The sequence below is a fragment of the Elephas maximus genome, chromosome 17 (assembly GCF_024166365.1).
Source record: "Elephas maximus indicus isolate mEleMax1 chromosome 17, mEleMax1 primary haplotype, whole genome shotgun sequence".
Lineage (NCBI taxonomy): Eukaryota > Metazoa > Chordata > Mammalia > Proboscidea > Elephantidae > Elephas > Elephas maximus.
This window is the reverse complement of record NC_064835.1, coordinates 54744598-54767605: the sequence shown is the minus strand read 5'-3', so window position 1 is coordinate 54767605 and position 23008 is coordinate 54744598. Positions and strand designations below refer to the sequence as shown.

The 23008-nt window shown below is 38.3% G+C and overlaps 1 protein-coding gene across 1 annotated transcript in view; it reads left to right on the top strand.

Annotated features, from left to right (window-relative positions):
- Positions 1 to 23008, top strand: part of CTNNA2 (catenin alpha 2) — a 1322153-nt gene that overhangs the window by 1010070 nt on the left and 289075 nt on the right. The window contains exon 9 of the mRNA XM_049856958.1: positions 13013 to 13165. Coding sequence (XP_049712915.1) covers positions 13013 to 13165 — 153 coding nt within the window. The remainder of the gene's footprint in view (positions 1 to 13012; positions 13166 to 23008) is intronic.

Here is a 23008-nt window from a genome sequence, read left to right as displayed (position 1 = left end):
CATACTAATTTTTCTAAATCATGCCCTGCCCTCTTCCTCAGCACCTCCCCCATTAGCCACTGCTGCATTCTGCTTCCACCTTCTGCATACACCCTCCATTTCACCAACCTCTGCTTCACTTGTTCCTACTATACTCAGCACCTGTGGACTACGTTTTCTGCTAATGCTCTGCTAGCACCAAGGCCAACTTCTGTACCTGCAAGATCAAGGCCATCTGGAGCCCCACAATAATACCTGTGCTCCCTTGGATTCTGAGGCAAACATTCATTGCCTCTTTCCATGAAGCCAGCTGCCCTTACCTGCCATGTAAGAAGGGAACCTGTGTATGCTGAGACAGAAAATGAAACCAGAAGAAGCAGCCAAGCACCTGCTACCACCCTTTAGAATGAGCTCAAACCTTCTCCCTCCAAGGCCTCATGACTTGTAGTTTTGGTACAAGTTTTTGACTGAACAATTTCTTAAATCTGTAAAAGTAAGAGCATGCATCTGTTTTTTTTTTTTTTTTTAAACATGGCCCATGGCTGTATAATGCAACATTATAATGTTGCATATAATGTATAATGCAAGCTACTATTAATTCAGTGTTTTTGGCCAAAGAACTGAATTGAATGACACCAAACTGGTTAACTGATCAGAAATCTGTTTTTAAAATGTCTCTTCCATCCCCAGAATGGTGATTCAGTGACCACAAAAATTCTCAACTTAGGAATGTATATTACCTTATTGCTTATCTATTATCACAAGAGTGAAGTGTAACAAACCACTACACCACCTCAGTGGCATACAATAATAGCATTTGTTGCTCACTAGTCTGGAATCAATCTTTATGCATTCTGTTTCATTTTTGACAACTTCCAATTTTCCTAGATTCATACCTCGTACATTCCACGTTGTGATTATTAACGGATGTTTGCAGCTGCTTCTTCTCATTTTGAGTCATGCCACATCGACAAATGAAGGTCCCAATAGCTTGACTCCATCATGTCATTAAGGTTGACTCTACTTTGAGGAGGCAGCTCTTCCCCAGTTGTATTTTGAGTGCCTTCCAACCTGAAAGGCTCATCTTCCAGCACTACATCAGACAACGTTCTCCTCCTATTCATAAGGTTTTCACTGGTTAATTTTTTTTTTTTTTTTGGAAGTAGACTGCCAGGTCCTTCCTCCTAGTCTGTCTTTGTCTTGATGCTCACTGAAACCTGTCTGCCATGGGTGACCCTGCTGGTATTTGAATAACAGTGACACAGATTCCAGCATCACAGCGACATGCAATCCACACGGTACGACAATGGACTTGTATTGGCAATTTTGAGTCAGACAATCATATGATCTACCATGCTGGGAATGACAAATTAAAGAGGAATGGCATTGCATTCATTGTCAAAAAGAACATCTCAAGATCCATACTGAAGTACAACACTGTCAGTGATAGGATAATATCCACACTCCTACAAGGAAGACCAGTTAATACAGCTATTATTCAAATTTACACACCAACCACTAAGGCCAAAGATGAAGAAATTGAGGATTTTTACCAACTTCTGCAGTCTGAAATTAATTGAACATGCAATCAGGATACATAGATATTTACTGGTGATTGGAATATGAAAGTTGGAAACAAAGAAGAAGGATCTGTACTTGGAATATGTGGCCTTGGTGATAAAAATGATGCCACGGATCGTGCGATAGAATTATGCAAGACCAATGACTTCTTCATTGCAAATACCTTTTTCAACAGCTAAGTGGTGACTATACACGTGGACCTTGCTGGATGGAATACACGGAAATCAAATCAACTGCATCAGTGGAAAGGATGATGGAAAAGCTGAATATCATTAGTCACAACGAGGCCAGGGGCCAAATGAGGAACTGACCATCAATTGCTCATGTGAAAGTTCAAGTTGCAACTGAAGAAAATTAGAACAAGTCCACGAGAGCCGAAGTATGACCTTGAGCATATCCCATCTGAATTTAGAAACCATCTCAAGAATAGATTTGACACATTAAACCCTAATGACCGAAGACTAAATGAGTTGTGGAATGACATCAAGGGCATCATACACAAAGAAACTGAGAGGTGATTAAAAAGACAGGAAAGAAAGAAAAGACTAACATGGATATTAGCAGATACTCTGCAACTTGGTCTTGAACATCATATAGCAAACAGAAGAAATAATGAAGTGAAAAAGCGGAATAGAAGATTTCAAACGGCAGCTCAAGAAGACAAAAAATTATAAGAACAGGTGCAAAGACCTGGTGTTAGAAAATCAAAAGGGAGAACACGCTCTGCTTTTCTCAAGCTGAAAAAACTGAAGAAAAAATTCAAGCCTGGAGTTGCAATATTGAAGGATTCTATAGGCAAAAGGGGGCCCTGATGGCTCACTTGATAAAAGCTAGACTGCTAACCAAAAGGTCAGCGGTTCAAATCCACCAGCTGCTCCTTGGAAACTCTATGGAGCAGTTCTACTCTGTCCTATAGGATCTGTATGAGTCAGAATCAACTTCATGGCAATGGGTTTTTGGTTTTATGGGCAAAATACTGAATGACACAGGAAGCATCAGAAGATGATAGAAGAAATACACATAGTCACTGTACCAAAAAGAATTGGTTGACATTCAACCATTTCGGGAGGTAGAGTATGATCAGGAACCAATGATACTGGAGGAAGAAGTCAAGGCTTCACTGAAGACATTGTCGAAAAACAAGGCTCCAGGAATTGACAGAATACCAAATGATACATTTTGACTAACGGATGCGGCACTGGAAGTGCTCACTTGTCTATGCCAAGAAATTTGGAGGACAGCTACCTGGCCCACTGACTGGAAGAGATCCAAAGTTGTGCCCATTCCAAAGAAAGATGATACAACAGAATGCAGAACTTATCAAGCATTATCATTAATATCACTCGAAAGTAAAATTTTGCCGAAGATCATTCAAAAGTGGCTGCAGCAGTACATTAACAGGGAGTTGCCAGAAAATCAATCCAGATTCAGAAGAGAACATGGAACGAGGGATATCATTGCTGATGTCAGATAGATCCTGGCTGAGAGCGGAGAACACCAGAAAGATGTTTCCCTGTGTTTTATTGACTATGCAAAGATATTCAACTTTGTGGATCATTACAAATTATGAATACATTTTGAAGAATGGGAATTCCAGAGCACTTAATTTTGCTTGTGATTAACCTATACATGAATCAAGAGGCAGCCAATTGAAAAGAATAAGGTAATACTGCGTGATTAAAGTCAGGAAAAATGTGTGTCAGGGTTGTATCCTTTCACCATACTTACTCAAACTGTATGTTGAGCAAATACTCCAAGAAGCTGAACTATATGAAGAACAGAGCATCAGGATTGGAGGAAAACTCATTAACAACCTGCGTTAGGCAGACGACACACCTTGCTTGCTGAAAATGAAGAGGACTTGAAGCACTTACTGATGAAGATCAAAGACCACAGCCTTCAGTATGGATTACACCTCAACATAAAGAAAACAAAATCCTCACAACTAGAACAACAAGCAACATCATGAAAAATGGAGAAAAGATTGAAATTGTCATTTTACATGAATCCGCAACCAACACCCATGGAAACAGTGATCGAGAAATCAAACAACGCATTGCATTGGGCAAATCTGCTGCAGAAGACCTCTTTCAAGTGTTAAAAAGTGAAGATGTCACTTTAAAGACTAAGGTGTTCTTGACCCAGGCCACGGTGTTTTCATTCACCTCATACGCGTGAGAAAGCTGTACAATGAATAAGGAAGGCTGTAGGATAATTGTTGGTAAAGAATGTTGAGTATACCATGGACTGCCAAAAGAATGAAGAAATCTGTCTTGGAAGAAGCATAACCAGAATGCTCCTTAGAATCAAGGGTGGCAAGACTTCATCTCACATAATTTGGACGTATTATCAGGAGGGATGAGTCCCTAGAGAAGGACAACATGCTTGGTAGAGTGGAAGGTCAGTGAAAAAGAGGAAGACCCTCAACCAGATACACTGACACAGTGGGTGCAATGATGGGCTAAACATAGCAGCAGTCATGAGGATGGCGCATGACCAGGCAGTGTTTCGCTATGAGTCGAAACTGACTGGACAGCACCTAACAAAACAACGTTCTGAAATAGTCATTTTGCCTGGACCCTCTCATGTGTCTGGGCTCAGTTGCTGTTAACTGATCTGGGATAACCTTGACAGGGATGAGTGAGGTCACTTAATTCTGTCTAATGTGTTTGTGAACCTCTTCCTGGGTCCAGTGATTGAGCCTAGGTATTCCCTTCCCATGGATATGGCAGAAAGCAAGAGCAAGAAAGCTCAATGGTGAAAGGGCTTTTCAAGCACCTGCTTGCACCATCGTGTCCAACATTAGTTGGCCCTAACCATCCCACATGGACAAGCCCAGGCAGAGAAGGAAGATATTATAGATTTATGTGGCTATGGGCATGGATACAAAGAGGGGTGAAGAATAGAGCTATTAATGCAATACATCTATAGTTATCTAAGTTTGTCTCAGTGCTTCTTTTTTCCAACAGTAAGTAATGTCACCATGCAAGTAGGTGTTGCTAACGATGACAAGTCTGTTTTTAATTGATCCAGTAGAATCTGAATTTCAGGGTGGAGGGCAGAAGAATGAGGCTTGATGAAATGCTCTTTTTTTTTTAAAAAAAAAAAAACGTAATTGGTTCCATTAAGGAAAGATGCTAGAATCCCAATTAAAATGATTTTGCTTCATGGAAGCTAGCCGGCGCCGTCAGGATAACGAATAGAGTGACCAAAGAATTTTGTGGTTTTCTCAACAAGAAAACAAAAAAAGCCAAAGAAATGATCAATCTCTAAGTGCTCTTCTTCAGGCTTCATAAACGTTTCTCTGCCCACACCCACTCCCAGTCTGAACAATGAACAGCACAGTCATTACCGGTGGTCTGTGTATATCCACGGCACCTTAGCTTATTAAAGTGGCTCTGGGTGGATTACTGCACTGACTGATTACCTTAATTAACCCTCCAACTGGCTAAAAGTTGTCTGACCTAATGAGGCTCAATTCTTTTCAAGCCCCCTAGGCTGGTTGGCTTCTGGCCCAGTTGTTTTGTTGCTAGGATTTTTCATTTTTAATAACAATTTTACCCCAAGGCTTAAGGAAATATGGTAAAATATGTCAGCAATCCTGAAGAGCCTGGAGTAGCTGTAGCTATGGGAAGATTTAAGTTTTCAGCTTTGGGGGCCTTTTTAAAATCACCCCCACACCCAGAATTTGACCTTGGTTTGTATGCCTTACATCATAGTGTTGTTGTTGTTACCCTTAGCAGGATTTTTTGAAACACCTGTCTAAAAGCCAAGACAGATGTTAAACGGTCAGACATTTGTTAAATATCATCAGCCTAGCCTAGACTTGGGTGTTAACTCTTATTTCTGAAAGTCAGATGGCACTTTGGGTTGCTTAGAAACAAACAAACAAAAAAAACCCACTGCCATCGAGTGGATTCCGATTCAGTTGCTTAGAGGCAGAGCCAATTCTGCCTAAGTATTGGCATGTGAAAAGGCTTCAACTACAGAAGAAGTTCAGCAAAGAAAAAAGCTTTCATACTGTAGGAGAAATAGGATTGATTAGTAGTGGCTACCTGGAGCACTGTGCTGAGAAGGATCATGAAGTGGTGTTTGAGCTCAGCATAAAAGAATGCTGTGATTGATTAGTCATGTCTGGTGTGGGCATAGAAAGGAAGTGTTGCAGCATTCTTATCATTTCTGGCCTAGTTCATAGTTTCTGATCTTGTTCCTTGTAAATCACCTTTCAGCTATTTCCCATAAATCTACCAGCCTTTTCAACCTCCCACCCATACTTGAAACCCGGAATTGATGTTTTGCCAGGTATATTCATTATTGGTCATTTGTTTGTTTTGAGATCAATATCTGAAGTCCTTTTCTGTGTTTGGAGAATTCCACATTCTGTAAATCTCAGTATAAGAAGCTAAAATGGCCAGAAAACTTGTTTTCACAAAACATTTTCCTCCTACCACCCCTGTAATGTACCCTTGCAACTACTTGGAAACACATGCCTAGAGTTTGGGTCTATATTTTACCTGGAGGAAAATTGGGCCCAATGACACAAAGACACAAGGTATCCTAACATTTCTGAGTTCTGTTCTTTCTGTGAACTAACCCAGTGGACATCTTTTTTGCTTAAATCGGGCAGAATGGGTTTCTAACGGTTGTGACTACAATTTTGACTAACGCAATGTTATCTTTTTGGGTAGTGCTTCTCAGACTTCAGTGTGCATAGGAATGACCTGCAGGTTATGGTTAAATGCAAGTCTGGGGTGGGGTCTTGAGTTTGCATTTTTAATAAGCTCCCAGAACGTCAGTGCCACCAGAATGTGGTGCACACTTGGAGTAGAAAGAACGAGGGAATGAGACAGGCTAAAAAGAAGGCAGAGTTATCAGACAAAAAAAAAGGAGGGGGCTTGTTTTAGGGTATCCTAGTTAAACTATGACTGATACATTCCAACATGTATAATGGCTCTAGTATCTCTTGGACCTATAACAGTGTAGGGTGGGTGACATGACATTGGGAAGCTATCCTTCATGATTTCAGGGGCCCATGTTGATGGAGGTAAGGCAGAGAGTCTACCATCTTCAACTTATGGCTTCCCAGGCTACCCTGGATCTCTGTTTTCCACTCAGATGAAAATGGAAGAGGACATGTAGGAATGCACATACATTTGTTCATTTGTTTTTTAAATGTTTAAAATTATAAAATAAAACAGATACAGAAATCTACACATTATATATGTGTGTGTATATATGTATATATGTATGTATGTGTATTTATGTATATATACACACATATATATATATATTTATTGCTGTTGTCAAGTTGATTCTGACTCATAGCAACCTTTAGGACAGAGTAGAATTGCCTCATAGGGTTTCCAGGGAGTGGCTGGTGGATTCAAACTGCCAAGCTTCTGGTTAGCAGCTGGGCTCTTAACCACTGTGCCACCACGGCTCCAGCTTACTGAATTGTAATCAAGCAAGTGCCCTTTTAACTACACCCCGGTCAAGAAACAGTATTATGGAGCCCCCTAGAATCCCATCCATGTGCTCCCTCCCTCCAAAAGTAACTACTATCCTGACTTTTAGACTCATCACTTCCTATATTTCTTTGTGGCTTTATCATTCAACTGTTCATCTTTAGATGCTATAGTTTAGTTTTGACTACTTTGGGGGATATATCTTTTAGTCTTTCTTAATCCACTGGTTGCTTTTCCGTCTCTTTTGCTTATACTCCACTGTTGAGGAACCTGGGCAGTTTTACCTGTAAGTTTTCCACAGCTTGGATTGTGCCGATTGGATGTGTGTGGTACAGTTGCACATGTTATTCTGTCCACTGTATGTCCTCCAGATCACCAGTAGTATCCAGAGCCTCTATCAGGTCCTGGTTTGATCCCTTTGGCAAAACTAGGGGTTGTGCTAGTTCATCAGAAGGCACAAAATGTCTGGTTCTCTTTTTGTGTGTGTGATGTTATCAGCCACTGATGATGGTTGCCTAGATTTATTAATTTACCAGAGGTTGCAAAATGGTAGTAACCCAATTCTACCATTTTGCTTTCCTTTATTAACATGAGTGTTTATGAACAGATGCTTCCCTCACTATCCAGAATTTGTTAATTTAGGAAAGGCAAGATAAATTGTTCATTCATTCAAGATAAATGGACTGATTCCTTGTCATCATCTAAAGGTGCCCAAATAGTTTTTCTTTCATTTTTTTTTAGTCATTATAAACTTATGAATTTAAGCATACTTGATGGATTTCAATCCACCGAAATATTTATTTTTCTTGAACCTCAAATTGTCTCCTCTTTGGACAGTGATAGCCTCCTGATTTACTTTCACATGACCTTAGTAGTCTTTAATAGCTCTTTGCTATCTTGTATGACAAGATTTTTGGGTTTATTTGTACATTTCCAGCGTCAGAGTTCCTGGAATCAGTCATTTCTCCAAGAAGCCCTGGTTTGTTTTAGTGGAAAATTGTATTTAGAGACGCTCATTTTTCCTGTGCTGGTGTCGTTATTAGGTCTTTTCACTGGACAGAAATGGAGTTATAAAAATGGTGTGGTGGGGTGTCTCACCTCCTTGTGTAACTTCACAAGGGGGAAGAATCAACATCAGCAGCCCAAGACTGATTCCTGTGAAGTGGAGGTCAGATATAACTCCTCTCTCCAAACTTTTTAGCAATTCTGACACCAGCCATCCCACCCACGGAACTCTCTATTTCTCTGCTGGGTTCGACAGTTTGTTGCAATGGCCACACAGAACTCACAAACCATACTCATGGTTATGGGGTTTATTAGGGAAGCAACAGGTTAAAACAGGATCAGAAACAAGTCAGGATATAGTTCTTCCATCAGGCAGCCTCTTCTCAGCCGTGCCCATGGGCAGGCCTCTCTCTGGCCAGTGGTCCCTCAGTCCCTCGGCCACTCAGCCCCTTGGCCTGGTCTCTGCCCTGTTCAGGCAAGTGTTACAAAGCTATTTAGCTCCACCAATAAGTGCCCAAAGGCACCTCACTCCACCAGCAAGCCTTGGCACAAAGATGCTCAGCTCTCTCACTTTGTGGGTCAGCACACCCACTGTAACTGCCTTGCTCCATGGGCCAGGAAGCTCACTGTGCCCTTGTGCACCAGTCTCCTGGTTCTGCTGCTGCTACTTCTCTGTTACTACTTCTCACCACCTTACACTGTCTTCGCTGTAACAACACTGTCTTTCTCTGTCTCCTGGGTCTAGGAGGTTCTCAGGGCGGGAATTCCTGGGTCCAAAGAATGCATTCTGCTCCTGTGTCTTCTTAGTGGTAGTGAGGTCCTCTTCTGCTCTGGGATCGACTCTCTTTTGAGCCTAGCAGGAAGGCAAAACTGACCAATCCTCTTGTTTATTTGCATGGTCTCACCCTTGCAGGTTTCTGTGCACCTTATTCGCATTATTAGCAAGCTGGCCACAAGTACTTTATTTGTATAGTTTTATGCAATCATTTGTTGGGTGTTATAAGACCATGGGGAGAAAAGCCATATAAAAGCAATCAATCCTTTGCAATGCAGTATTTTGTATGTAGGTGTCTGTGTTTTCAATATAAAAATTTATCTGCTCGTATTGATATTTCTAATTCAGATCTAGGATCAGAGTATTTCCTCAACCTTTTCTGTATTGCATCTTCTTTCTTCCAAACCAATGCTCTTGGTTAGGAGGGCATAGGAGATGATAGAATTATAATCTCATAATTAATGACTCATTTTATTCTACACACAGTAATCTTGAAATATCAATATTCATATTATGACTGGCAATTGAAATTACATAAAATGGTTATAATAGTTTTGCATATTCTATTCCATTTTTCCTCTTATTTTTACAATGTTGTACTGTGTCTTCATTGTCACAGCATACAACCATTTCATATAATACTCTCTCCTTTTTATTATCGTTTGTTCTGAGTTCTACTGATAAGTATCTATCTAATGCTTACCATCAGTCCTTACATTGACGTTTTCTAGCCGTTATGATTGTTAAAGCTCATTCTTTAACAGATGCTCCAAGAAAGGCCCATAGGAATAATAGTCTCTTAGTTCTTCTATACTGATCATATTTTGTCTATGCCTTATATGCAAAATGTCATTTTTGCTGATTAAATACTTCTCGGCTTACATTTTTTTCCCTTGAGCATTTTAAATATGTTGCTTCATTTTCTTCTTGTGTAAGACTTTGCTGTTGAGAAGTCTGATGATAATCTAATTTGCTTTCTTCAAAAGTCACTTGCTCTATTTCCTAAGTGAACAATGGATTTTTTTTTTCTTTTTCTTTAAAATCCAGTAGTTTTACTAAAAGATATCTTGGTTGGTAGTTGAATTTTATTTGCCTATTATAGTGAGTTCGAGGGATTTTAGGATTAATCAAGGAAAAATAATATGAACACAAGTTGCCAGTGTTGCACAAAAAACTTTATTGGGGTTGATGCTTTTAGATTTGCATGTGAGTTCTTCCAGGAATCAGACTTTCCAAAAGCGAGTGGTGCAAGAAGCCACCAGAAGGGGAAGAGGGCAAAGAACAGCTGGGAGACAGAGAGAAACAAAGGGGGCATTTTAAATGGCTAAAATTCTGATTTTTTAGCTTGTATTTAAAGCAACTGGGAAGTATAAAATTTTGAGTTTGGCACTGGTGGGCTTTCTGGGCTAACAGACCCCTGTTTGCTATGAAGAAATAAACAATCTGGAAACAATACACCAAGTCCATCTCTGACTTATCATATACAAGTAGTCCTTGACTTATGATGTATTTGAATTACAATGAATCACACTTATGACTATTTTTTTGTACATTTTATCATTAGTAATATATGCTGTGCACAATGCTGCATCATGTAATTTGCTGATGTTATCATCTTCAGATGTTCACTAGCAGACGTTCAGTGTTTTGATTTACTGTTCAGATCACTGCTTTATAGCAGGCTCTGAAAACTAAAAAAAAAAAAAAATGTATTCAGCTTATATCAGAATTAACTTAGGATGGAGTTGTCAGAATGTAACCCCATCATAAGTCAAAGACTACATGTAACATCTATTTTCAAAATTTGTCACCTTTCTCAACTCAGGTAAACTCAGGTTTTGTTTATGTCACCTCTCTTTTTCATCCTTATTCTTGAAATGCTGTTTAGCTGGGTATGCAATTTTTGTTCACATTCTTAACCCTCTACAAATGTCATTCCATTGTCATCTGGCTTCTATTGATGCTCTTAGAAGTCATCTGTCAATCTGTTTTCATCTCTCCATTTGCTATCTTTTCTCTGCTTCTAATGTTTTTGTTTTTGTCTTTATATTTCTGAAGTTTTACTATGCTATGTGTCTGTTTGAAACTGTTTATATACATCTGGCCTAGGATTCACTGGCCTCCTGAATTTTAAGATTTGGGAAGAACTTTTTTTTTTTTAATTTCATTCTCCAAGCTCTCTTAGTTTATTGTTTTTCTTAGGGTGAAGCACTTCCAGATTCCTAGCTGTGGGGCAGTCTCTGGTCTGACTTTCAGTCCTACAGGACGTTCAAATTCAGGATAAGTAAATGCTCCCTGGGTATATGATATTAAGACTTGATTACCTCCCCCTTTTCAGGCTCCCACTTAGCTCCTGATCGCTCTTTCTTAGGGGTAAACCCATTCATTTAAATGTGTACTTAAGTATATTTTGTCCAGCATGTTTAGTGGTTTTTGGCTGTAGGGTTTCAGGATCTCTCTTCTACTGTATTGATTTCAATAAATATTTGAAGTGATTTTGCTTTTCTTTTCCATATTCTTGTTTATATCAAGTGGCCTTGTACATAGTGAATGCTCAATAAATGATTATAGAATAAATAAAAGAATGAATGAATGAAGAAAGAATCAATGGAACCAGGATTTGAATCCAACTCTTAGGATTTTTAAGTCCAGCAACATTTGTTTGTTACTCAGAACAGAGCTTGTCCTGGGGAGTATGAATTACTGTGAAGGGTTCAGCCTCAGGTAGATGGTTTCTTGTTCAGTTCTGTCCCTGCCATTTTCTATAACTACAGACAAATTATTAACTTTTCTGAGTCCCAGTTTTTTCATTTAAAAAATAGTATAAGAACAGTCCATATTTCATAGTCTTGTTGTAAATATTAAATAATGTAATATGTGTAAAGGTATTAGTTAAGTATCTGGCACATTGTATGTACCCAGAAAATATGAACTCACCAATATACAACATTATTAGTGGGCAGTAATTTAATGCATATTGCCAAATGGGTAACTAAGTAATGTTAATGTTACATAGGCTTTGTTATATTTAGTACAGATGACATGTCAAATCCAATTTAGATTCAAATGTAACTAAGTTATGCATACACAATACATGGATTACGGTGATTATTGTAAAAACAAATTGAGATTTGTTCATAGTTCTCCTCCTTCTAATCAATAAGTGAGAATGTATAACCTTATCAGAAAGTTTGAGTATTCCTCAATAGATACAGTTGTTTGGAAAATATGCATATTGTTTCCTATATTCTCTACTATTTATTTGTATCTGGGGTGTCTTTTCCCTATGTGCAATCAGAAAACTATAAACAAAGCCATATGGAGGTGATTGTTTAGGGGCAGTTCAATTTCATTTTCATGTACCCTCCCTCCTCTTATTGTAACAATGTGGGAAAGATGTATAATTATACATTGTTAGAGATTTGGGTCTGTTTATTCTTACTAATCTTGAAGAATAATTTTAATTTTTTTTCTGGAGCAGACCAACTATATCATCATAATATAGATGGACAGAAACATTTTTAATGCTCTTAGTGAATGAATGAGGAAAATGTCAGCAGATACATGTTTGATGTTTCTGTCTCCATCAAGCACAAACAGTAGATCTAGAAAGGGCAGGAGAAAGCAAAGTGTTAAATATTTAAGGGTGGCTTCAAGACCTAGCTCTGTATCCAAAGTTCTCCCCACTTGCTGGTTGATGCCTAAAATTTTCCTTTTCTGAAGAGCCTGAGTCCTTGAACTGTATCATGATTCAAAACTTCATGAAGAGGAATATGTCGTTCAATGAAAGATGAGAGCAGACCTTTAATCAGGGAGTACCTATAATGTATTGAGCTACAGGGCATAGGTATACATATTTGTGTGTGTGTGTGTGCATGCACGAGTATGTGTATACATATGTGTATGTATTTCAAGTTGACATATGTTAATACATTTAATTCAGACTCCTCCATAAGTCATCTCTCTTTGTTTCCCTTTATGTGATTTAAAAAAAAAAACTAAACCCATTGTCGTCGAGTCGATTCCAACTCATAGCGAGACTATAGTTTAAAAAAAAAAAAAAAAAAGGTAATAAGTATTGGGTAAATTAAGAAAATTATTTTCATGGGCAATGAGAGTTAGAAAATAGTTTAGAAAAAAATACACTGGCAATTTTTTTTTCCTATTTCTTAATTGTGTGTTTTTTTGTTTGTTTGTTTACCTATAGCTTCGGAAAGCAGTGATGGATCACATATCCGATTCTTTCTTGGAAACCAACGTCCCTTTGTTAGTTCTCATTGAAGCTGCAAAGAGTGGGAATGAAAAGGAAGTGAAAGAATATGCCCAGGTTTTCCGTGAGCATGCCAATAAGCTGGTGGAGGTAAGTCTGGAGAGGACTGATGGCTAGAATTTATTGATTAGTCTAATTTCTACATATGGCCCTTGGAATTTCAATAGACAGTTATTCTACGGCTTTTCTTGGAGAAATAAAGTGGGGGAATCTTACCTTCCGATTACTCCAAACCTTGCAAAGGAAATAGGTTATCAGTTATCTCTGCTTTCTCTATCACACAACTCTAAGCATGTTCTGGAAGTTTTTTGCTAACTTTCCTGAACAATCAGCACAGACAGAAACAGGAGAAGGAGAAGAAAAACACCAAATTAAAAAAAAAAAAAAAGCAATATACAAGCATACCAGCTTTGATTAGAGGGACTAGAATTAAAACTGTTAAATGAAGATCTAGAATACTGCTCCCTTTTTTCCCTTGTCACCCACCTCTCCACCCCACCCACCTAAAATCTTGAGTAGCTGATCATACTGTGCACTTGTGAAAAACATCCCACCTTACCCAAAGAGATGTTTGGACTCAGGTGAAGGATCTTGGGGCGGTAGTAGGAGTGTAAGTTCGAGTTCATAACTATCTTATGAGTTAGAGAAATCTGTGGGAGTAGCTTTATAAGTGCAAAATTTTACCATGTAATCTTGAAAAAAAGATATTGCAAAGGTTAACAAAATAAAACGGATATGATAGCCAGGCTTCCTAAATCTGGGAAATGAAAACCAACATCTTGGTGAAGGTTGGATTGGCAATGTTGGGGTAAGGAGAAAATAGCAAAGTAAATCACAGAAATGTGTGTGTTAGAGAAAAAGCCTAGGGGAGGTAAGGATCCTGGCAATTCTAGGAATGGTTATCTGGGCCAGGTTAATACATTTGCAGGCTCTGAGAATATAAACAACAACAATAACGAAATGCTGATGCATCCTTAAAAAAAATGCATCCTTACATTAACTCAAAATAAAATTACTCAGAATGACAAAAGTAAGCTGAAATCAAAATGAAATTTTAAAAAATCTTCTTTTTTTTAATTCTGATAGCAAAATTAAATTCTGAATAAGTAAACCAAATGTGAACTTCTCTCCATTTTTCTTGAAGTAGGGTAATGGTGTAGTACTTCTATTTGTGTCCTAAATAACTGCTAAGTTTGTTCTTCACTTAATCCAGCATTGGTGGTGCCTCTGGGGCTGAAGACACCTAGTCAGCCACCCACCTACAGGGAGACCCTAATGCTCTAAGACTCAGACTGAGCCATTACGTATAATAGAATTCAGAATGCTGAGTGTGCATGAGTCTTGCACACATTAATGGAATCCCTGGACTTCCTACCAAAACCTCAATGTCTCTAGGCAATACCAGCCCAGAGCTAAAAATAGGGTCATAAGACAGTCTTCCTAACTTGGTCCCCATCTAGGAGCAAGAACTCAATCACCATTCATGTTCCACCCATGTGTTCTGAGAGTTCATTTGGCTACTGAGCAACCCATAGCCCCTCCTAGGCTGACCTTGGAGGTCAAGGCCACTTCCATGTTTTAAGACCCCTGGTGTATTAAAAAGAGAAGAAGCAAAAGGTAGAGGATAAAGAGAGGAGGAAAAGAAATATGGTAATGTTGAATGAGTGCTATAAGAATTTTAAATATTCATATGTAATGAATTAATACTATTAAAATACAAATATACTGTCCCAGCTATGTAATCATGATATTCACAGGATAATTGCAGAATTTATAGAAAAAAATTGATAATGGTGTGTTGTAGGAATTGTGGTCCAAGAAAGGGATATCAGTTTATAGTTGTATGATAAACATCTTCTTTCAATTCTGTCAGTGTCTTTCTCTGTGTGTAGCTTCATTTAGAGATAATACTTGCACTTCAAACTTGAGGCCCCATGTAAATGTGAGGCCAGGGCGAAGTGGCCCTCCTGTCTATTCATCCTCCCTGGTCCTGTGATAATCCCTGGGCACATCTACCATTTCCCACATCATATCCTCAGTTACCACTGCTGGTATATTTATCCATTGTGGGTGTTCTTTGATCCTCAACTCATGGCAGAAAAGAAAGCTCAAATCCATCAGAGCCCTACATTTGAGAAAACTACTGTTTTGCCTCTCTCAGTTATTCCCTTCAGTACCCTTGGGTGGTTAAATCTGCTTTAGAAGTGAAGAGCTCACTACAGCAAACAGCGTATTAGAATTTCTCCATATCCAGGAGATGTAGGAACTAGGGTAGGGGCTAGTGTTTTTTCTAGAGAGAAACTGGACTCTAAAGGATGTCTGTAGTTTATGTCCTTCAGACAGCTCTACATTGCTGATGCCCATATGTAAAAACAAACAAACAAACAAAACGGAGCCCTGTGCTGAGTTACTCTTTTTTTTTTTTTTTTTTTTAACTTTTGAAAGTGTATATGTGAATTGAGCATTTTTTTGGGACTTAATTTCTGTGACTGTGATATGAGAGATTTTGATTTTATGTCCAAGACCTTGATAAAGTCAATTACTAATTCCAAATTTGACTGTTTTCTTTGGGATTTTTTATGTACACTGTAGTAGTGAAGGGGCCCTGGTGGCGCAGTGGCTAAGCATTGGCTGCTAACCAAAAGGTCAGCAGTTTGAATCCACCAGCCACTCCTTGGAAACCCTATGGGGTGGTTCTACTCTGTCCCACAGGTCACTATGCATCAGAATTGACTCAATGGCAGTGGGTGGATAGTAGTGAAAGAAAACTCTTCAGTTCCATTGAGGTAAAATCCAAGAGATTTATTGAAGCTAAACGAGCATTGCAATACGAGACCCTGAAGCCTCAGACTGAAGCTCATAGATCTCAAGGGAAAAATGCAAGTCACAAGTAATTATGGTACCGAGAGGGGAAATTAAAAATTATAGTATTCTCATTGGTTTGCAGTAATTAAGGTCAGTCAAAAACAGGACAAAGTAAAGCATGATCTTTAACATTATTGATTTCATGAGTACATTGATTGGCTAGAAGAAAATAATTGAAAGACATGGTGTCAAGGGGGATTTCATGTTGGTTACAAAGCAATGGTATGATGAGTATTTTTCAGGAATGGTTTGTTAACAATTACTTTGTTCAGAGCATTAGGTCCAGAGAAGAGTGGAAACAAAAAAGTTTCCATGATACATTACCTTGCCCAGTGCATCAGACACCTAAGGAGGTTGAGATCAAAGAATTTCCACAAGGTCTTCACATTCTTTAGCCTGACCACATGAAACTCATTTCCTTAATGAAAATGGGTTGGTTCCTAGACAAAGAAGGTAGAATTTAAGGGGAAAGGTTACAGAGCCGCTAGGCAGCAAATGTAAACCCTAGGAGAAAAATTATATTGAGCCTGTAGAGTTAGTTCAGTCACTTTACAGATTATATCCCTTATCAGTACAATAATGTTGTCTGTAAATCATGACAGTTGTATATCTTCTTCTCCAATCCTAATACTTTGCCTTTTTCTTATATTATTGCATTGACTAGGACCTCCAACACAATGTTGTGATAATAAATATTTTTGTTATTTTCAGACCTCAGAGGGAGAATTTCAATATTTTACCATTAATTATTTTGTTTGCTTTAGGTCTCGTACATTTATTTTTATCAGATCTAAGATAATTCTCTTCATTTCTCATTTACTAGGAAAGTTTTTTTCTTAAACCACGAATAAATATAGAATTGTATCAAATGCTCTTTCTCCTAATTTTGAGACAATTATATATGATTTTGTCTCTTTTATTCTCCTTCAGAAGTGTATCAAAGTTGTTTTCCCTCTTAAAATGAGTTGGGAATTGTTTGTTCTACTTTTTAGAATTCAGTATGTAAGACAGACATTATTTTTTTAAATATTTGGGGTAATTCACTGATAAAGCAGTCTGAACCTGGGGATTTATTTGAGGAAGTTTTTTAAAATACAGGCTCAATTCTTTAACTTAAGACTATTTAAATTTCTATTTCTTTTTGGGCAAGCGTTCGTTAGTTGTCTTCTAGGAATTTGTTGTTTTCATTTGATTTTATAATTTATTGGTATAGAGTTGTTCACAATATCCTTTTATAATTTTTTAAATGCTGGTTTTGTATTACTCCTGATGTTGATGTTTTCTCTAAACTTCTTGGGTGCGTGAGAAGTTTATCAATTTAATAACCTTTTCTTAGAAACTAATTTCATAAATTTTCTTTAAGTTTTTCTGTTTTAATTATTTCTGCTCTTCATAATGTTTCTTTCTTCCACTTTCACCTGGCTTACTTACTATTCTTTGTCTAATTTTTTGAAATGGATAATCTCAACATTTTTAGCCTTTTTTTAATTTAGTAATATGTACATTTAAGGCCATAAATATCTCTCTAAACTATGCTGAAATCTGGTATTTTCCACTGACCTAATTTTTTTTTTTTTTTAGTTCCGTCTGTGTCCAATATGCTTGAAACTCATCTATCGAGTTCTTTTTTCCAAATAATATAACATTGTTCATTCCTAGAATTTCTAGTTGGTATGTATGTGTATGTTGATAAACATGTATCATATATATGTATAGTTGATATAAATGTATATATGAGTATGTATATACGTACACAGACACACACATATGGAGAAACACTGGTGGCATAGTGGTTAAGAGCTATGGCTGCTAACCAAAAGGTTGGCAGTTTGAATCTGCTAGGTGTTCCTTGAAAACCCTATGGGGGAGTTCTACTCTGTCCTGTAGGGTCACTATGAGTCGAAATTGACTCAACAGCAACAGGTTTGGTTTTGGTTTATATATATATATATATATATATATATATATACACATATACATATATATAGTTATTGATTCCAGTTCTCTAGTAATATTCATTATCAGGTCATGTCCTTTTAAAAAATATATTAGTCACAGTTATTTTTTAAGATCCAAGTCTAATAACTCTAATATTTGGGTCAACTTTGTATCTGTGTTGTGGTTGCCCCATGAAGGGCAAGATCGATCCCCTCCCCACCCAAAATCAGTTTAGATGTTGAGACTGATGATGTCATACCTAATAGGGTATGAAAAGGTTCGGTATAATGGGGCTTTGTAGGCGAGAGCAGGGCAGGTATATAAGCCAGTCCACAAAGGCTTAAGCAAAGAGAGAGGGACAAGTGCTTTTTATTGTGGCTAAGGGATGGAGCCAGGGTGATGATTTCCACATGAGAGATTGGGCATGGCTTGAAATTCCCTACCAGCACCAAAAAAAAAAAAAGAACGAGAGCTTTCTTATCACTTTGTCCAGATGTGGGGCCAGAGGGAATAGGGGTAGGTTGGAGCTTGAAAGGTTTCAGTGATTAAACATCTAAAATGGAGTCATACTCTTTATTATGATTCACTTACAATTGGAATGTGCCAACTTTCATTTAACTAAATTTGAACTCCTGTAAGTAAACTATTACAATGCTTTATGAGACTTTCAAAATGGAGCCAGACTCATTATTATACTGCTTGTTTTACTATTTGATTTTTCTCTTGGTTGTGTTTTCTGGAATGCCAGATAATTTTTAATGGAATGGCCAACATTAGTATTGAACAATGTGGAGGGTCTGTATAATGTTTTCTCTCTTCAGAGAGAATTCATCATATCCTCTGATGGACAGCAGAGAGGCAGGTAATCTTAACCAATCAAAGATCTAACTGACACGAGGCTAGTTTGTAGTCTTTCTAAGGTCTGGTCTGCCTTTCATTACCTCAGTCCTATGCAATAGAGGTGGCACCAACTGAGGATCAGGTGTGTAACTCTGTTCTTCACCTCATTTGTGATTCAAGAACTCCGATTGTAGTTTTCCCAATACCGTGTGAGACTGCTGAAAATTTTGCTTTGCTTTTTGGATGCTTTCTATTTATCTTCTGAAATATTAGCATGTGTAACTTAACCAACAATGGATTGGTAAGTGTTAGGCTCACTTCTTTGAACCTCTCTTCTCTATAGGATCTTATTCTTCCAAGTCCTTGCTGCCTTGGCAATTCTAATGTCCATTTTTTACCTTCTTAAGTTTCCAGCTCTCTGACGTTGCTGAAAACTCTAAGGGCTTCTTTTCCTCTTAGCAGCTACCTTCTAAGTGGCATTTACAACCTCTCTTATGACACTAAGAATTTTAAGTCTCTTAGGGGAAAAGTGGCATGCAGAGAGTTGGACATCTATCTGTGTTTGATTAGTCTAAGTTCTCCCCCATGTCTTCAAACAATTTGCTTTTTTATTCTGCATTACTAGTATCATAACTCTAAATGGAAATCTCTGAGAGCTGGTTTAGATAAATTTGTGGGATTTTCATTGTTGTCGTTGTTAATATTTTAGTCAAAGTGTTCTTCATTCTACGGAAATATTGGGATTCTATACTTCACATAAATGCATAAATTAATAAAAATAGGCCTGACTCAATTGAAATAGTGAATTTGGAGCCCTGACTGCTTCCTATAATCTCCTCACTTAGTGCCCCCTTCCCCCAACCAAGACCAACCTCGGAATCCTTCTAGGACACATTTGTTCCTGATGGAGCTAAATTTCTAACTCTCCACTTATGTTAAATCACACAAGTATCATTTGAAAAATATTGAATGAAGAATGCATGAATAAATGCAGTCATGTATGAATCAATAATGATAGTTTCAGTTCTTCAACATTTTTTGACTATTGAGTTTAATTATAGTATATTCAGTTTCTCTTATATTTTTCGCTTTTTTTTTTCCTATTTTGGTGTTTGAGGTTCACAGAAATTGATGCTATGAAATGAATGGAGGATATCATAATGCATTAGATAATTTTGGGGGCCTTAGAAAATCCTCAAAGAGGTTAGTCTTAGTATAAATAAAATATTGGTAACATGAATCCCAGGCCCCATTGCCATCGAGTTGATTCCAACTCATACTGAAATATGAACAGGAAAAACAAAATTTTACTTTTTAGAATTACCTTAACAAGTGGAATTTGGGGAATATTTCATCCCTCAGTGTTTGCAGCATTTAATAAAGAGTGGTTGAAGTACAACAGGATTTATAGGTTAAGAGAAATTAATCAACAATGTTGCTTTGCTGTTTATGTCAGCCACTAAAGAAGGGATCACTAGTAAAACCGAATAAAATAAACATTAGCAATTTTCCTGGTTTCCAGAATTCAGCAACTCCATCAGCTGCTTTGAAGGTTAGCAACAGTATCGGGGCAGGGCCAACTCTGAGCACATTTTGAGTTGATAAGAAGAAACCTGTTTTACCTCATTTCCAAGTCTTTTGGAGAAATGGAATGACAATTGTGGTATTCAGTACCGAAGTAGTTGGTGGGGTAGGAATGAAGTGAATGTAAACTGAGTGCAAGATATACCTTTTGGCAAGGAAAATAAAGGCTAATCTTGAAAATGAGTTGCAAAACTAATAACAGTTTTCAGAACTTCTAAACTTGTTTTACTCCTTCCATTGCAATACTACCCAGTCAATCCACCTACTCTTCCTTCTTCTCCTCCATCTCTACCACAACCACCCCACTGAAAGCTACATATCCCATTGTCTGGGGATTGCAGGGGCCTCCCATCAAGCCTGTCTATCTGCCTGGCCCTCTTCTAGTCCTGCACAGAGCAGCCAGAATGAACTTCTAAAAATACAGATCAGATCCTGCATGAGACCATTCAGAGACTTTCTATTGTTCTCAGGTTAAAGACCAACATTTTTGAGAAGCCTTCAAGGCCAGCATCATCTGGGCCCCTTTCAGTCTCCAGGCTCACCTACCTGTCCTTGCCTTCTTTCTCCAAGATATCAGCCACAGAGTTCATCTTTCCTTTGTTGAATGTGCCTGCTCCCTCCCACCCTAGGCCTGAACTTTTGTTGTCCCTTTCCTGATACATTCCCTACTCTATCCCTTCATCTCATTTCTAATCATTGTTCAACCTTGAGCTCAAACATCCATCCCCAACCAGGGCCAGGTCCCTGTGTCTTTTGTTCTCCTGACACCTTATTTCCTTTTGGTTTGAGTGCATACAGTTGTAGAGCTACATGCTACTCCCACTGCTAGATTAGACAGGAATCTTGTCTGATTAATTTCTAACTACACCTCAGGACCTAGTCCGGTGGCAAGCATATAGCAGGTATTCCATAAAAAGATGTTGCCTAAAGAATGAATAAAATAATAAATGCAGCCAGAGGTGCTGATTACGTTTTGGCCCAGAAGTAATATTTTTAATAAGACAACTATAGGACCTGAAATAGTCACCTCAGGCTATCAGCAGAAAGAAGGCACTATACCTACTTAATCCCCTAATTTACTTCTAAGGAGGAATTTAGAATCTGGGAAGGACTAATGTGGAGAAAGAACTCTCATTTTTGCTGACTAGAAAGGCTTTGTGGACTGACGCTCAAGACTCCTTGAGAAGTTGAACCGACTCACTCAGGAGACACTTGAGGTAATGCCCATAACTCCGCTGCCGTTCCTTCTTCACTGTCCATCTCGCAAGCACACTTCTGTTCTTATCTTCGGTTAGGGCAGATGGGAGAGAGATGCTGGTTTAATCTGACAAAGCAAACTTCAGCATTGAGGCCATGGCAGTGAAGAGTTCAACATGGAATTTTGATTTTCTGATTCATCCTCTTGACTTAGTTACACCTGATAGCAGAGACACGTGTGTGGTAAAAAAGCTGTATCTGTTAGAAAATACAAGGTTTGAAAGTCGAGGACAAATCCTAGTATTCGGAATCACTAATTTGATTGTCGGTAAAGCACCAGAGCACTGTGGTTTTAGCCTTGCGTTGCTTTTGTCAGTTAATCCCTCCACTTCCATGGAAGAGTCATTCACCACAAATATTTGCTAAGTAGCTACCACATGCTGACACTGTTCCAGTTGCTGGCAATATAACCCTGAACAAAAGAGACGAACTTCCTTCCTCATGGGCTTGCATTCTGGTGGGGAAGACAGGTTAAGAGGGAGATAAATATATAATATGTCTGATGGGACTGTGTGCTATAGAGGAAAATAAAACAGTCGAGGGGTGGAGAATGATGGAGGAGGGCATGTGTGATCAGAAAAGGCAATTCTCCTAAGATGACTGTTAAGCAGACCTGAAAGAAGTGGACAGACATTTCAAACTGTGGGACAGCAAGGGTAAAAGCCCCAAGGCAGGAGTGTGCTTGGCATGTCTGATAAAGAATAAAGAGGCCAGCGTGATTGGAGCTGAGCGAGCAACAGGGAGAACTGCAGGGATGAGATTGAGGGCTGCTGTAAGGATTTTGTATTTTACTCAGATATTTGAATTCATTAGAGGTTTTCGAGTAAAGGCATGCCATTATCTGACTTCCATTTTTAAAGGATAATTCTGCTACTATATGAAGAATATGCCTTCTACCCCCAGTATCCCAGTGCCATCAAGTCAAATATGCCTTAGAGGGACAAAAGTAGAAACAAAGACTAAAGAAAAGAATGTTACAACAGTCCAGCAAAGGATGATACTATGACCAGAAAGTAGTGGAAGAGGGGGGGAAATGATTAGATTTTGGTTCTGTTTCCAAGGTTGAGCAGATATGTGGGATGTTACGATGCGAGGAAGAGTGGAGTCTGGGATGACTCCAGGTTTTGCCATGCTGCCTCAGTGGAAATGGCTGGAACTTTTTCAAGCAGCCTGCACTCCCAAACTGTTGGTTGATTGCCTTCTGGCTGTGGCTGTTTGATAGGTGTGATCTTGAAAACCCTACACAAATGTCTTGGGCTTAAATAAATATAGTTTTTGTAAATTTCAGGGTCTTGATTCAAACTATGAACCTAGAAGAAAATCAGCATCAAAAACTAGATTGATGGACTGGTCCTCCGTGTTTTTTTCAAGTTCAGACTGAACATTCTCATCCCCTTTTTTCTCAGTGCTGACTCCCTCTCCCATCTTATTTGATGTATTTGAGCTGGG